This window comes from Pristiophorus japonicus, chromosome 16 (genome assembly GCF_044704955.1).
Source record: "Pristiophorus japonicus isolate sPriJap1 chromosome 16, sPriJap1.hap1, whole genome shotgun sequence".
Taxonomy (NCBI): Eukaryota; Metazoa; Chordata; class Chondrichthyes; family Pristiophoridae; genus Pristiophorus; species Pristiophorus japonicus.
In genome coordinates, this window is record NC_091992.1 from 123973078 (window position 1) to 123990837 (window position 17760).

Genomic DNA, 17760 nt, shown 5'->3' on the forward strand with positions numbered 1-17760 from the left:
GCCCAGACGGCTTAGTTGATAAATGCGTGACTAGCTGTAGAGGCAACAAAGGTCTCCAGTCTAACCCCTGGCTTCTGTTGAATTAGCTGCTCCTTCCGGAGTGGCAGTAGAGGTACTGCGGAGGCCTCGATGTTCTTGAAATAGTCAGGCAGAAATCAGCCAGGGTAATTGCGCCTAATCGCTCTCCAGGAAGCACCGCTGGAAAATTGGAGCGTGTTTGTGAGGACAAGATCTTGTTCGGCCGTGCCGCTCCCCGTGGTTCAATAGCTGGTTGGCACTTGAGGGCCGATTTTAACTGGGGGTGGGAGTTGTGCGGACGGGAGCCCAGGCGGACAGCAAAACTGTCCGGATTCCCGCAGCCGGAGGCGAGGGAGAATTTAACTATTGGGCCTCATCTGCGCAGGCCTATCGGTCTCCCACCTCAAACCTGGCGGCTGTAATGTCTGCACCTGTGAGTATGCTCACAGGTTTGTGGAGCTGTTGAAACATAAAAAAAAAAACATTTTAAAAAATAAAGCGGCAGTTAAAAGTGTCTGGAGTGTCCCCCAGATCGGGGGGCACTTGATCTAATGTTTATTTTGTTTTCCCCCCCCCCCAAAAGAGTTGTGGAGCTGTTGAGTTGGGAGTGACTTAGCAAGACTCAATCAAACCCCAGCCAGTTGAGTACAGGAGATGAGGCAGGTGGTTGTGAGCCTGGTGGGTGAACTGGTAATGTGTAATGTGATTGTTAAATCTTTTGCTAATAAACCAACTAGTTCTTAATAGCAATGTGTTGCAATAAATTCTTAAGCAAATACATTACATACACAATAAAAGGAATAGAACTTCTTGTTAACGATCCTTGAATTAGTGAGTACTTTTTCATGCTTTTCCATATATAAAATTAGCATTGAAGTGTTGCTAAATACAGAACCTTATAGATATGGAGGTGCAAATGGGAGCTCAGTTATGAGAACCACTCGATTTCCCTTGCTAAACATACATTGTATATTTTAATATATACATGGAGTTGGTTTTGTTCCCTCTCCTTTGTTGGAAACAGTTGCACACTGGAACTGACAGTCAGGATACCCTGCGCATGTTGTTGACATGTGATCACACCTCCACTAAAAAGAGACACTGAAACAATTTATATAGAAAACATCACATTGTAGTTTTAAAAATAACATACATTTTCTTTTCTGTGAGATACTGTTTTTCTGTTTAATTTTCTGATTTGTTTTAGTTCACCTTCGAAGAGACCAGGCACCTTTTTATTATCCTAATCCTTTATTTACAGTGATGTTGATTTGCCGACCTGAGAGATGATAGCATTGGTAATTATGCCATCTGCTCATTAAGAAACAGCAAAGCAGGCCGAGGTGAAAATACACAAAGAATGGGGGTGGAGTTAAGGGAGGGAAATTATGCAAAGCTAATTGGACACCATGGTACCAGGAGCGGTGGCAAATAGCAAACATTATTGTAATAGTTAAATCGGTCAGAAGCTGGACATCCACTGTGGTAATAAAAATACTGGAATCTGCTATAAGGAGAAACAACAAGTGAGAATAAAGGCTGTAGGTTAGCAAGCCTGCTTGGTCGAGCCAGTTCCACTGGCAGTAATCACACAAGCAGGGACCAGATAATAATGGCATGCGTAAGTTGGCAGGACCATGCTTGTAATTGGTAATGTGCTATTTCCTGACAATGGTAATAACTCAAGCAGAATATAAGAGAGTCTCACTATTTATGTACTCCGTGTAAACGAGGGCATTCGGGATTCAGGCAAATGTCTACCCGTTGAAAGCGGGCGTTAAAAATCACCAATGTTAGCACGTGCTAAAAAGGAGCTGTTAAAGATACACTGCAAATTTTCTGTAAGAGTGTGTGGAGTTTCTGTTCAAAAACACTTGTATCACGGGTTTTTGTGCTCAGAGGCAAAGGCATGCCAGCTGGCACCAAATTCAGACTGCCTGCACCCTCTATTATGCCATCAAAGCCTGCAGGCCTTGACACATATCTTGGCACTGTACAAGGAGAACTGCCCCCTCAAACTAGAGCCAGTTGCAAAGCTGTACTGTCTGCTGAAAGGACATCTGCAGCCAACCTCCGCCATAGAGATGACAGTGCCAGCAGCAGTTAAAGCCATTTTGTCCCTCAACTGTTATGCCTCTACTTCCTTGCAGGTTAGCATGGTAATCATCTGCAGTATTGGCCTGTTTACTGCCCCCATATTTAGCACACAAGTGCATTGTTCAGTGCAGCCAGTGAACAGCAACAGCCGCTTGGCACAGCAGCCCAATGTCATTACACTGCTGGATTTACCAAAGTGCAAAAGGTCACTGATAGCATGTAGATCTATCCTGTGTGGCACATACTGAAATAGGGTTTGTTGGACGGATTTGCTGTGTGAAATCAGATTGAGGTTTCAGTGGAACAACAGTTTTATATGTAAGTGATGCCCTGTAAGTGAGCATACATTGCAATGACCATGCATGCCAAACATTCAGTGTGCTGTAGGGGGAGTGTAGTACAACAGTAACAAGTTCCAAGGACACACCTTGTGCCATGCATACTTGCTATAGGAATGAGCTGGATTACAATACCTTGGCACATTCCCTCAGGTCTGTTACCATATTCCACGTTTGCAGCCAAGTTCTCTGGGTGAGGTAGGGAGCAAGCATCCTGTCAGATCTTTTGGATGAGTCTACCCTGGAGAGAAAGCCCTTGAGTGCCAACCAGAGCAACCCTTGTTTGCTCACTGCATGGACCAGGGCAGCTCCCACACTTTCAGGAACCTCCCATTAATGAGAAAATAAGTGAATCTTTAAAACTCCTTCTCTCAGCTCATATATGAAAGAAATTTCATTTATATAGTGCCTTTCTTATCCTCAGGATATTCCAATGCGCTTAACAGCCAAGTAATTACTTTTGAAGTGTAGTCACTGGTGCAATGTAGGGAAATGCAGCAGCCATTTTACACACAGCAGTTTCCCACAAACAGCAATGAGACAAGTGACCAAATAATCCGTTTCAGCGATGTTGGTTGAGGGATAGCAATGAGAATCTAATTCAAAGGATTTATTGATTTGAATTTCAAAATGTTTCCCACTTAAAACAATGAATTCTATTCGTAAATCATGAAAGAAAATCTTAAAAAACACTTGCTGCGGATTGTTCACAACTGACGTTGATTTGTTAATATGATCTCACGCTTTTCAAATTTCTCACCTGAAAAAATTCTGCTTTTCATTGCAAAATGCAAACAGATGATTTTCTGTGATGGGAAGCTGCTGACCTCAGCCTCATTACAATACAAAATTGTTGGTTCACTGTGCTTATAACTGTAATGTATGCACATGAGTATGCTCACAAGTTTGTAGAGTTGTTGAGTTGTCATGTTCATGTAAAGTTTCTGTTAATGTGGTGTCAGTCAATGGAATCTTTATTTTCAACACTATGCATTCTTGAACAGATTTGTGTGCACCTTTGGAAGTGACTTAGTGAGCTGGTGAGGCATAATGATACCCCCTGCAATGACGATGAGCGTGAAAGGAATGGCTTGGGCATTGTAGGGATGCTTTATGGTGTGGGTGTGAGGTGGTGCCAACCTAGTGCATCAAATGGCAGCCAGGGTGCATAGCGTCAAGTGAAATAAATCTGGTCATGGTAAGGCCATCCCTGGCATCCCAGGCAGCAATGTCTGATGCCCTGTATCCTATGCAGCATCGCTTGATTGCGGAGAAGGTTGGTGTTGGTGGTTGTGTTGTTAGTGCTGCTAGTGTTTGGGCTGATCGTGCTGGGATTCTGAGGACCAAGGTGAGATAGTTTCGAGGGCACCGATGCCAGTGTAATAGATGATAGGTGAAGTAGAGATGACAGAAGCAATCTGTCAATGGTGAGAGAGGTTGTTCCAATGAGGCGACACTGGATAGAGAGATGGCTCCAAATACTTGCAACCTCAATGTATCTTCCAAATGCAGTAAGCAAGAGCTATTGATCGTGGAAAGTGAACAGCTGTGAGATGGGAGCTTTTATAGCACAATTGCAGCTGTCAAGTAAAGAAATGAATTCATGGTCACACAACTCCCGACGTCCTTACCTGACGTGATTCCCGAGCAGTGTGAATCCCATGGACCATAGGTAAGGGTTTCTTTCAGCAGGCTCTTAACAAGGACACAATGATATAAATTGCCTCCCTCACCGCTGTGTGTCTGGTCTGTTCAGCGTTAACAGACCCGACACCTGGGAAAGTAGCAGGGTGGTGGGCTGACAGTGGGGTCCCAGGTGATGTAAAAGATTCCATGGCACTATTTCGAAGAAGAGCAGGACAGTTATCTCCAGTGTCCCAGCCAATAGTTATCCCTCAATCAACATAACAAAAGCAGATTATCTGGTCATTATCATATTGCTGCTTGTGGGAGCAATTGACTGCCGCATTTCCTACATTAGAACAGTGACTACACTTCAAAAGCACTTCATTGGCTGTAAAGTGCTTTGGGACATCCTGAGGTTGTGAAAGGCGCTATAATGCAAATCTATCTTTTTTTTTTAACAGGGCATAATTTCAAAGTTTGCAGATGACACGAAACTTAAGTTCATGGAGGGCAGAAGATGGGAGGCAGGCCCAGAGAGCATTGGAATAATCGAGTTTGTAGGTAACAAAAGCATGAGCGAGGGTTTCAGCAGCAGATAAGCTGAGGCAAGGGCAGAGATAGTTGATGCTACAAAGGTGGAAATACACGGTCTTTATATTACTTCTATCCTTGGCCCCCTCCTATTTCTCATCTAGATGTTGCCCCTTGGTGACATCAACCGAAAACAGCATCAGTTTCCACATGTACGTTGATGACATCCAGCTCTACCTCTCTACCACTACTCTCGACCCCTCCTCGGTCTCTAAATTTTCAGACTGCTTGTCCGACATCCACTTCTGGATGAGCAGAAATTGCTATTGTTTTCAGTCCCTGCCACAAACTCCATTCCCCAGCCACTGACTCCATTCCTTTCCCCAACTTCTGTTTGAGGCTGAACAACACTGTTCCAAACCTTGGTGTCATATTTGACCCTGAAATGAGCTTTCGACCACATAGCCGCAGCATAACTAAGACCGCCTATTTCCACCTCCGTAACATCACCAGTCTCTGTCCTTGCCTCAGCTCATCCGCTGCTGAAGCCTTCATCCATGCCTTTGTTACCTGTACACTTGACTATTCCAACGCTCTCCTGGCTGGCCTCCCACATTCTATGCTACGTAAACTAGAGGTGATCCAAAACTCAGCTGACCGTGCCCTTACCCCACTCACTATTCACCCCTGTGCTCGGTGACCTACATTGGCTCTATTAAACAATGCCTCAATTTCAAAATTCTCATCTTCGTTTTCAAATCCCTCCATGGCCTCGTCCGTCCCTATCTCTCTAATCACCTCCAGCCCCACAACCCCCCGAGATGTCTGCCCTCCTCTAATTCTGCTCTTTTGAGCATCCCTGATTATAATCGCTCAACCACTGGTGGCCGTGCCTTCTTTTGCCTAGACCCTAAGCTCTGGAATTCCCTGCCTAAACCTCTCCGCCCCTCTACCTTTTCTCCTTCAAGATGCTCCTTAAAACCTACCTCTTTGACCAACCATAATTTATTCTTATGTGGTTCGGTGTCAAATCTTTTGTCTCATAACACTCCTATGAAGCGCCTTGGGACGTTTCACTACATTAAAGGTGCTATATAAATACAAGTTGTTGTTGTTCGTGAAGTTTGAGGAGGGATAGTGCACCACGGCCACAGTCACAGAGGATGTCATTTGTGACTTTGATAAGGGACATTTCATTACTGTGGCAGGGGCAGAAACCTAATTGGAGAGATTCAAACATGGAGTTACAGGAAAGGTGGGCATGGAATTGCGAGGCGACATCATGTTCAAGGACACTGGAGAGGAAAGGAAGAACATAAGAAACAGGATCAGGAGTAGGCCATACGACCCCTCGAGCCTGCTCCGCCATTCAATAAGATCATGGCTGATCTGATCCTGGACTCAGCTTCACTTCCCCGCCCATTCCCCATAATCCCTTATCCGCTTATCGTTTAACAAATTGTCTATTTCTGTCTTAAATTTATTCAATGTCCCAGTTTCCACAGCTCTCTGAGGCAGCGAATTCCACAGATTTACAACCCTCTGAGAAAAGAAATTTCTCCTCATCTCAGTTTTAAATGGGCGGCCCCTTATCCTAAGATCATGCCCTCTAGTTCTAGTCTCCCCCATCAGTGGAAACATCCTCTCTACATCCACCTTGTCAAGCCCCCTCATAATATTACACGTTTTGATAAGATCACCTCTCATTCTTCTGAATTCCAATGAGTATAAGCCCAACCTACTCAACCTTTCCTCATAAGTCAACCCCCTCATCTCCGGAATCAACCTTGTGAACCTTCTCTGATCTGCCTCCAAAGCAAGTATATCCTTTCATAAATATGGAAACCAAAACTGCACGCAGTATTCCAGGTGTGGTCTCACCAATACCTTATATAACTGTAGCAAGACTTCCCTGCTTTTATACTCCATCCCCTTTGCAATAAAGGCCAAGATTCCATTGGCCTTCCTGATCACTTGCTGTACCTGCATACTATCCTTTTGTGTTTCATGCACAAGTACCCTCAGGTCCCGCTGTACTGCAACACTTTGCAATCTTTCTCCATTTAAATAATAACTTGCTCTTTGATTTTTTTTTCTGCCAAAGTACATAACCTCACACTTTCCAACGTTATACTCCATCTGCCAAATTTTTGCCCACTCACTTAGCCTGTCTATGTCCTTTTGCAGATTTTTTGTGTCCTCCTCACAATTGCTTTTCCTTCCATCTTTGTATCGCCAGCAAACCTGGCTACATTACACTCAGTCCCTTCTTCCAAGTCGTTAATATAGATTGTAAATAATTGGGGTCCCAGCACTGATCCCTGCGGCACTCCACTAGTTACTGGTTGCCAACCTGAGAATGAACCATTTATCCTGACTCTCTGTTTTCTGTTAGTTAACCAATCTTCTATCCATGCTAATATATTACCCCCAACCCCGTGAACTTTTATTGTGCAGTAACCTTTTATGTGGCACCTTGTCAAATGTCTTCTGGAAGATTGGAGATGGGGTGGTAGTTTCTAAGGACAGAGTGGTCAAAGGTGTTTTTTTGAGGAGGGGTTTGCTGATGACAGATTTGAAAGGGTGAGGGACAGTACCTGAAAAGAGGGAACAATTTACAATATCCGCTAGCATGGGTGCCAGGAAGGGAAGTTAGGTGGTCAGCAGTTTAATGGGAATAAGGGCAGGAGAGTAGGAGGTGGATCGCATGGACAAGATGAGCTCAGAGAGGGCTTGAGTGGAGATAGAAGAGAAACTAGAGAAAGATGCAAGTTCAGGATTAGAGGAGAGGGAACCTTGGGGGTAGCAGGACTTGTTCGGCATGGAGAATAGAGGGATGCACCAGGGGCAGCTGAACAGATGGTCTCAATTGTAGTGACAAAGAAGTCCATGAGTTCATCGCACTTGTTTGAAGTGAGGGTGGAAGGGACAAGGGAAAGGGATTTAAGGAGACAATTGGTAGTGAAGAAGAGAAGCGTGGGGTTATCTTTGCATTTCAGGATGATTCTGGTTGTTGTGAGCAGTTTAGATAGGGGTGAGCAGAGCCACATAGTGCTTGATGTGGCCCAGCCACGATACATGCCCCTTTGACTTAAAGGAACAAAGATGGAGGCCGTAACAGGGGGAATGATCATGGTGTAAGACAGATGGGAGTTGGTCAGGGAGATTACTATGCGTATATGGATTTGTAAGAGTAAGGTGAGTTAGATAAACTTAATGCGGTGGAATGGAATTTCCTGTGGGGGCATAATCAGGAAGTTATACCTGAATGAGGTCTTAGTGAGGATAAACTTTTTTTTAATAATCAAAATAAAACAACACAAGATTGACTTAGTTTCCTGCTGCACTTAAAATTCCAGGCTTAATTTTCACCTTGTTTTGAGCCAGTGTAATTGCAGGAAATTCACGTGGTGTGGCTCCTTAGCCTGGGGGCGGAGCCATTATACTGAGCCGAGATGCATCGGGTGCGATAGACAAGTATGTAAGAGCGAGGAAATTGGGGAATAGTGTAATCACATGCATCACATACTTGCATACAAGTTTCCTTGATCTTTTATGCTGGGTATTTGCTTTACAACCCGATTACACGTGTCTCCAGGCGTGAATAAACAGGGAATTCCACCCAATGTCTTTTTCTCGTTGTTACATTGTTATGCTCTTCACATGTAACATAATTTATACATTATGATTTGTTAATGGCCCCTGATGTGTATTCTCCAATATATTATTGAGCAACCATCAGTCTCATCAGTGTTGCAGTTAGCTTATTATTTGTATCTGATTCACATTATCATTTAAAAAGATCTGCAAACAGCCATCGAATTTCTTTCTTCACAGTTTGGCCTCAATGTGTCTTTGATATAAATTCTCTGCATTAGGCTGTGGACAGCAGCATAAAAGTGTGTTAAAGAAAAATTCCTTTGCTCAGCACAATCTCTATCACACCTGCCAAGTTTGAAAAGCTACAGTAATTAATTATTAAACGCTACTGCCACTCCAAGCCTTCCGCTGTGGTGCAGTGTCACCATTCACAGCATTTTAGGAGGTTAGCAGTTGAACTGAAACTTTTTTTTTAAAAAAAAGACTTTTTTCTTGAAACTGTTTTATTTGCCAATCCCTCATTTGAAGAAAAATGTCCCGCAATTTGATGGAAGTCATTTTTTCAAATGTTGTGCTTTCACACGTATACTTCATTCTATAACAGGTAGGTAGATTGATATATCTATATATTTTATTTTAAATATAATCAATAACCTCTTTGGTCTGATTCATAAACACTGTATTTCACACCATACTGAATATCAAGACAGGAGCACAGTAGGAGCAGCTCTCATATTACCTCCACTTAAAGGTGAAATCATGGCCCACTTCATCCCACATAGACCATGACATACAACCAACCATGAAAGATAGAGTCCAGGATGCTATAGATGTCCACTGTTCTATGTTGACACAATCAATGGGAATGATGGGTCGATGCCCTCCAGCATTGGCGTGTGTGGTGTTGAACAGTAGCAGCTGGATTGCACTTACGTCCGTGGCTGTTCTGTGTCATTACATACGATGCACAAGTGACATTAGGTACCACCTCACAAAGCACAGAGTCTCCAAGGATACCCCCTGGCACTCAGGCAGGTTCACCAGGGTTTGTCGCAAATACATGTAGTGGGCCTTCTGTACCTGATGTGTGAAGCCAATTAGCCATATGATGATGTAGCCGCTCACTGTTCCGTGAACTAGGGGAGCACATAGTAGTAAGGCACATGTACGACAAGCCAGAGATGCTCACAAAGCAGAAGAGACAGACACTTTAGAAGCATGCATTAAACAGACGCGCTACTACCACGACAGGATTTAATAACATTGATTCACTCTCACAGTATCTGGCAATCTAATTCTTTCCTTGTGGTAGAAAATAAATCGACAGCAGGCAAAAAGGCAAACAATGTGGCTCACTCTGAGATGTCCCCATAGGGTCCTGTCATTAAAATTGACGGGAGTATTGATATGTACTAGCAGTGAAGTTCAGGCAATTAGTTGTCCCTGCAGGCCTTCATGGACCATGTGGCACATCTGAGGCACAGTCTGTCTGGTGACCTTAAGCCTCATTGTCCACTGCCCCTCCACCATGTTCACCTAACTGACTCTCTTGCTACATACTTGCTGCTTGAGTTGTGAACGTCCAATGCCCCCTCACTCCCTGGTGCCCGCCCGTCCTTTTCCTTCTCTACTTACTGCTGTACCCGTGCATTTTGAGAAGAAAAAGCTACCATGCACTGTTCAGTTCTGTCAATGCTGCGGTAATAACCATTTGTTCAAGTCTCAAGCAGCAGGCCAATTGCGGACTAACCTCCTCGATTGACTGCAGAGCAGTGAAATGGCGCACGAGTTCATCCGACACCGCATTGCTTTATCAATAATGCTCTCCGCAAGCAAAAAATATTTATTTGTTTCACTTTGCTAATGTTCTTTACTCCATATTTGGAGGGATGCGAACAGTCAGGGTGCATTAAATAGCCGAGTAGCTTATTCAAGCTTTCTACCAGCATTCCCCCACATTATACTGTACTTACATCGGCTTTTACACTAAAATTAGAACGGGTAGGAATTTTGGCTGCCTACAAATCAAACACGGACTGTAAAAATAGTCATAAGCTGTGTTTTTGTAAGCTTGTAAGTCTATTAATTTAGTCAACTTGGCATGTCAGTAGGGCTCAGAGTAATTAAAGTGAAGTTATTGTGGCCAAAGTAAGAAGATTACATTTGATTGGATCACTGTGTACCAGTAATTTGATCAAATCCGTTTTGTACAGTGTCTGGATCCTTCATCCTTCATTTATTACAGTCTTAACACTCGGTAAAATGGGAAATACAGTGTTTCTGAATCAGACCAAAAAGATTATTATATTTAACAGTAAATATGGAATCCAAGAAAACCTATATAGAAGCACTGTTAGTTCCAAAGTGTCATTGTTGCACTGTAGGTTTGGTGTTTGTGGGACTTGTGTTTGATGTAGTCTTTTCTGCCTCTGACATAAGTCTCGCAGCATCACTGTCCTGATCTGGCACAATAAGAGTGCTTCGGAGCTCACTTGGAGCAGGGAATATTATACCACAGGCAACACGCACCCGCTATATCGTAACTGTAACCAGTCAACAGCAAACTTTTAAAACTTTTAAGTTTTAAAGTTTAAATTTAAGTTTTAAAGTTTTTTTGAAAAGGTCACGTGTTGTGCTGTATATGTTTCCATGTCTAATGAGCTAACTGTCCTGTCGTTATGTGCGCTGATGACACCCAGCTCTACCTCGCTACCACTCCGCTAGACCCCTCCATGGTCTCTAAATTGTCAGACTGCTTGTCCGACATTCAGTTCTGGATGAGCAGAAATTGTCCCCTACTGAATATTGGGAAGACCGAAGCCATTGCTTTCGGTCCCCGCCACAAACTCCTTTCCCCAGCCACTGACTCCATCCCTCTCCCCAATTCCTGTCTGAGGCTGAACCACAATATTCGCAACCTTGGCATCATATTTGATCCTGAAATGAGCTTTCAACTTCATATCGCCGCCTATTTCCACCTCCATAGTATCGCCTGTCTCCCCCCTTGCCTCAGCTCATCCGCTACTGAAGTCCTTATCCATGTCTTTGTTCCTTTAGACTTGACTATTCCAACGCACTCCTGGCTGGCCTCCCACATTCTACCTTACGTAAACTAGAGGTGATCCAAAACTCAGCTGCCCGTGCCCCAAGTCCCACTCACCCATCACCCCTGTGCTCGCTGACCTACATTGACTTTTGGTTCTCATCCTTATTTTCAAATCCCTCCATAACCTTGCCCCTCTGTATCTCTGTAATCTCCTCCAGCCCCACAATCCCCCCCGAGATGTCTGCACTTCTCTAGTTCTGCCCTATTGAGCATCCCTGATTATAATCGCACAACCATTGGTGGCCGTACCTTCTGTTGCCTAGGCCGCAAACCTTTCCCATCCACCCTTTCCCTCAGTGACTATCTGACCCACCTATGACAGTGACTGTGGCTCTCGTATTGGACTGTTCAGCCACCTAAGGACTAATTTTAAGAGTGGAAGCAAGTCTTCCTCGATTCCGAGGGACTGCCTATGATGATGATGCGTAGGCCCAAAGCTCTGGAACTCCCTGCCTAAACCTCTCCAGCTCTCTCCCTCTCTTTCCTCTTTTAAGACGCTCCTTAAAACATACCTCTTTGACCAAGCTTTTGGTCACCTGTGCTAATTCCTACTTATGTGGCTCAGTATCAAATTTTTATCTCATAATACTCCTGTGATGCACCTTGGGAGGTTTCACTATGGCGCTGTATAAATACAAGTTGTTGTTGTCATCTCTTTTCAATGGCTGGTAATTTCATTGCATTCGAAGACCAGTGGGCAACGTTTGGCGCCTATGTTTCAGTACTCGTGAACAAACCTCTTCCTTTTACCATTCCACAGTGATGGGAGCACCAGGGTAACTCCAGCTGTTGACCAACATTACTGTTACAATGACACTTGATTCATTGGCTGGAAATTCCACACTGCTTTCAGGGTAATTTCAGTGTATAAGCAGGGCAGCTGACATTTTTTGGCTGATATGTGCCCTATTGACACCAGGGCTGCAGTCTGTGCTTCCAATGAACGAGGCTCTCACTGGTCCCTGGCCGTTGCTTGGCTGAGGATCTGCTGCCGGTTCCGAATAGCCTGTCACCACTGTATTGATGTCTGCAACCATGAAAAGCGCTTCCCCGATGCTTCCGCAAGTGAGTGTCACACCTGTCAGTTGTCGCACATCCTCGGAGTACTTCCCTCACAGTCTGCGCCTAGATACAATGGCCCAGTAATTCTGGTGCAGGTGCATTCCCTGTAAACCTTGCCTTCCCTGGTCAGGTTATTGAACTTCTTGCAACGCTGGTCTGCAGTCTGGGGAGAGAGTCGAGAGTCAGTGCCAGCATCACCTCATTCCACATAGTAGGAATGACCTTGGCAGGTTTTCTGTCACAGACATGCAGTCCTCTGTCTCTCCTATTTTATATTTCATCCAGGAGGGTTTGCCGATCAGACTTTGCAAAATCGCTTCTTTGTGCCTCTGTGTCATAACCTTGTCCCTTGGTTGGCTGCCTCTGCCAGGTGTTCTGTGTTAGACATTTTTGTAAAGTGGTACAAAACCAGTCATGAGACATCCAGTCAAGTACTTGACAGTCAGCTCACTGAGGCAAGAACTGTTCATTCCTTACCTGCTACTTCCCCAGCCTCCTTCTGCAATCTTCAGCCAGAAATTGATTTTTAAAGGCTGTAAGAAATCAATTTTTAAAGGCTTAATTCTAATTGCCATGCACCCCAGCAGATTCCACCCGTTTTATGCCGGTCACTCACTCCTCGCATGGATGTGTAAATTCTGGTATAAATACCTCTCCAGACCATCGGTTGGCTCAAATCATTTTCCATTGGCTTAAGGCCATGGAACTCACCGCGTGGAATTTTGGCGCTGTCATGACTTGGTGCAGTAGAGCTGGAGAATGAGTCAGTCCAATGATCCTGTTTTTGTAACAAGCAACATTATGTTACCTTTAAATCTGAGTTTCACTCTGCAATTTTTTTTGTTCACTTTTCAGGCTGATATAAGGTCCAGGGAATATATTCGGAAAAAAGTTAACGTACTCTGACAGTGGGGGGAAATAGTGACCGGAAGTTAATCTTAGCAGGTAAGTCCTACTGGAAAACGCAATGAGTGACCGGTGAGATTTGCACTGAAATCTGGTCCCAGAATGGACTGCAGTAATTGTATTATGTGGGCAACTCAGGTAACCATGTGTAATGCTGCAAAAAGCGTTGGGTTATGATGCAAGCAACAGGAAAAGAAGGACGAATTAGTACAATTCTATAAAGTACTTAAAATGTAAGCAACTCCGTCAGAACCGGAGGAACCATCGGCTAATCAGCTGTTTATGCTATACATGTCATGTTCATGCAAAACGTTCTCGTCTTCAAGTCGAAGCTTTACACCTGGGAAGTGAGGAGGAAGGGAGGGAGCAGAGTGGGAGAAAGGTGTAAGAGAGGGAGTGAGAAGGGCAGGAGAGTAGGGAGGCAGGAGGCGAGTCAAAGTGAAAGCACAAGGTGATGGCAGAAGTGAGGGGGAGGCCAAACCACAAGCTTATATGAAATCAGTGTATGTTCCACCCCCAATTTAAAATTAAAATCAAATCAGTTGCTCTTTTGAAAAAACAAAACTTCAAACAGACTACAAGATTTAAAAAAAAACATTCATGAAGCCAAGCAATTCAGGGCCTGGACCAACAGAGCCAGCAGGTTTAGGTTGGGATCACCGCACTGTGGGCCAGAGCCGGGTGTAATGAGCAGGGGAGCAGTTGCAGATATCAGCCAGGATGACAACATCGCTGCCGTGACAAGCACAGCCAATGGAAGTCAAAGTGGAGCAGATCCACTCTGAGCTGTGACTGCAGGAGGGGCGGGGTGCAAGATAGCAGCGCAGGAGCTGGCTGCATTTTCTTTCAAGAACACAAGAAATAGAAGCAGGAGTCGACCATTTGGCCCCTCGAGCCGGCTCCGCGATTTAATAAGATCATGGCTGATCTGATCATGGACTCAACTCCACTTCCCTGCCCGCTCCCCATAATCCTTTATTTCCTTATCGCTCAAAAGTCTGTCTATCTCCACCTTAAATATATTCAATGACCCAGCCTCCACAGCTCTCTAGATCAGAGAATTCCATAGATTTACAATCCTCTGAGAGAAGAAATTTCTCCTCATCTCAGTTTTAAATGGGCTGCCCCTTATTCTGAGACTATGCCCCCGAGTTTTAGTTTCCCCCAGGAGTGGAAATATCCTCTCTGCATCCAACTTGTCCCTCTCATTATCTTATATGTTTCGATAAGATCACCTCTCATTCTTCTGAACTCCAATGAGTGTAGTCTCAACCTATCTTCATTAGTCAACCATCTCATCTCCGGAATCAACATAGTGAACCTTCTCTGCTCAGCCTCCAATGCAAGTATATCCTTCCTGATATACGGAGACCAAAACTGCATGCAGTACTCCAGGTGTGGCCTCATCAATACCCTGTGGAGTAAATTTGTCAAACATGATTTCCCTTTTATAAAACCATGTTGACCCTGCTTGATTGAATTATGCTTTTCCAAATGTCCTGCTACTGCTTCCTTAATAATGGACTCCAGCAATTTCACAACGATTTTCATTAAAGACTAAATCTGCTAGGGGAGAATGCACTGGGTGTGGGAAGATATCGGCCGCATCGCACAGTGGGAGACATTGGGTGGTGGTGGAGATGGAGGTAGCAGTGGCTGGACAGCATACCAAGACACGTCACACCAGAAACAAAACCAAAATGTTGAAAACACTAAGGGCTGGAATTTACTATGGCTTACCGCCCGGTTTCTGGCAGTAATGAGGTGAATGGTAATTTCCTACCTGAGGCACACCGCCGGTTTCAATGTCCCGCTGGGGAGCAGACCGCCGGCGTGCACCGTCCACAAATCGCCCTGCCGTGATTTTTGGCTGAACGGGGACCCGTAGGTAAGTATGAAAAAAAAATGTTTTATAACGCCCACGAGGATCAGCGGAGCTGGGCGGTAGGTGAGTCGGTCTGCAAGAAAAAAGTAAGCGATAGTTTCTTTACTATTTATTTTCAAAATCTATGGGTGTGATTTAATTTTAAAGTGTGTTGGGAATATTTTTTTGATTTTTTTTTTAAGTTAGGTTTTTTGAAAAATTATTTTTATTCTATTTCTCGTCTTAGGCCCAACCCGCAGCCTCGGGGTGAATTTTTATCGATTTTTAAATTTATCACCCATTTTCTTTAGGCACTGACCAGATTATTGCCCAGATTGGAGGTGCAACGCCCATATTTTTCGCTGGGCAGATTTTTTTTTCGGGTTTTCACCGGCGATAATCTTCCCAGCCTAAATGGTGTTTTAGAAACATAGAAAATAGGTACAGGAGTAGGCCATTCGGCCCTTTGAGCCTGCACCACCATTCAATAAGATCATGGCTGATCATTCCCTCAGTACCCCTTTCCTGCTTTCTCTCCATACCCCTTGATCCCTTTAACCATAAGGGCCATTTCTACCTCCCTCTTGAATATATCCAATTAACTGACATCAACAACTCTGCGGCAGCGAATTCCACAGGTTAACAACTCTCTGAGTGAAGAAGCTTCTCCTCATCTTAATCCTAAATGGCCTATCACTTATCCTAAGACTGTGTCCCCTGGTTCTGGACTTCCTCGACATCGGGAACATTCTACCCGCATCTAACCTGTCCCGTCCCATCAGAATCTTATAAGTTTCTATGAGATCCCCTCTCATCCTTCTAAACTCCAATGTATAAAGGCCCAGTTGATCCAGTCTCCCCTCATATGTCAGTCCTGCCATCCCGGGAATCAGTCTGGTGAACCTTCGCTGCACTCCCTCAATAGCAAGAATGTCCTTCCTCAGATTAGGAGACCAAAACTGAACACAATATTCCAGTTGAGGCCTCACTAAGGCCCTGTACAACTGCAGTAAGACTTCCCTGCTCCGATACTCAAATCTCCTAGCTATGAAGGCCAACATAACATTTGCCTTCTTCACCGCCTGCTGTACCTGTATGCCAACTTTCAATGACTGATGAACCATGACACCCAGGTCTCGTTGCATCTCCCCTTTTCCTAATCTGCCGCCATTCAGATAATATTCTGTCTTCGCGTTTTTGGGCGGCAATCGGGCGCTGGCGAGCTTTGGGGAAATTCTAGCCCATAGTAAACGCTCCAAAGCCTCTCCACCATCTACATTGCACATAGTCAGGAGTGTGATGGAATACTCTCCACTTGACTGGATGAGTGCAGCTCAAACAATACTCGAGAAGCTCGACACCATCCAGGACAAAGCAGCCCGCTTGATTGACAGCCCAGCTACTACCTCAACCCAGTCCTTCCACCACTGGCACACCATGGCTGCAGTGTGTATTACCTATAAGATAAACTGCAGCAACTCAGCAAGGCTTCTTCGCCAGCACTTCCTAAACCCACGAACTCCATCACCTAGAAGGACAAGGGCAGCAGGCACATGGGAACACCATCACCTGCAAGTTCCTCTCCAAGTCACACACCATCCCGACTTGGAAATATATCGGCCGTTCCTTCATGGTTGCAGGGTCAACGTCCTGGAACTCCCTCCCTAACAGCTCTGTGGGAGTACCTTCACCACATGGACTGCAGCGGTTCACGAATGCGGCTCACCACCGCCTTCTTAAGGACAACTAAGATTGGTCAATAAATGCTGGCCTTGCCAGCGTCGCCCACATCCTGAGAATGAATTTAAAAAAAAGATCAGGCAGTAACTGTGGGAGAGAACAGACGAAATGTTTCGGGTATGGACCCTTCCTCAGAACTGGAAGATATTACAGATAAAAAGGATTTAAAAAGGAACATAACAAGGGGAAAGGGCAAGTAAATAGAATGACTAGTACCCAAAACAAAAAAGCGGGACTAGAAGGGAGAAAAAGTATTAAAACTATTTTAAAGATTTTTTTTAATCTATAAAAAGTTGAGAATAAATTAAAATAAATAATTAAAGAATGTTTACCCTATAATCTCAGTATAAAAAAGCATGTGGAACACCAAGTTGGCTTAATCTGTGACAGGCAAGGTGTGACACCAATAATATTAAAATCTCCTATCACAGCACCACCTACACGCATAACTGGTACTGCAGGTGCTATATCAGGAGACAGTTTAAAATAAAAGTTTTTGATGAAATATGCATTCCACATACTGAATTTAATATATAATAGATTATTTCTCAGATCAGGAGCAGCCTAAGAAGACACTAGAGAATTCTCTTAAATACTACATTATACATATTGTCTTCCCACACAATGGGCCCAAGTTTCCACAAGAAAATAAACGGGCGCCCCTCCGAGCTGGGCGCCCGTTTTTCGCGCCTAAAACGGCGCCTAATAAAATCCTCGGTATTCTCCACCTACTTACAGGTCCTCTGGCCCTCGGCGCAGCCAGCACGAGCTGTGGGGGGGGGGGGGGGGGAGAGGCGGTGGAGGACCTTATGCACAGGCAGCCCCAGTGGAGGCCAGTTCAGGCCAGGGGCTGGGAGGGGGGGGGCTGCGTG

General features: G+C 44.5%; 1 protein-coding gene across 6 annotated transcripts in view; it reads left to right on the forward strand.

Annotated features, from left to right (window-relative positions):
* The window catches only part of LOC139227162 (endonuclease V-like), a 167688-nt gene that overhangs the window by 84837 nt on the left and 65091 nt on the right, over positions 1-17760 (forward strand). For 4 of the 6 annotated variants that reach the window (XR_011587402.1, XR_011587401.1, XR_011587400.1 and 1 more), the window contains exons 8-9: positions 4541-4636; positions 13234-13323. Coding sequence is in view for 2 of the 6 variants with exons in the window: in XM_070858226.1 (XP_070714327.1) it covers positions 4541-4636; positions 13234-13284 (147 nt within the window). In the remaining 4 variants the exon portion in view is untranslated. Of the gene's footprint in view, positions 1-4540; positions 4641-13233; positions 13324-17760 lie in introns of those variants that run through there. The other 2 variants (XM_070858227.1, XR_011587403.1) reach the window with 2 other exon arrangements.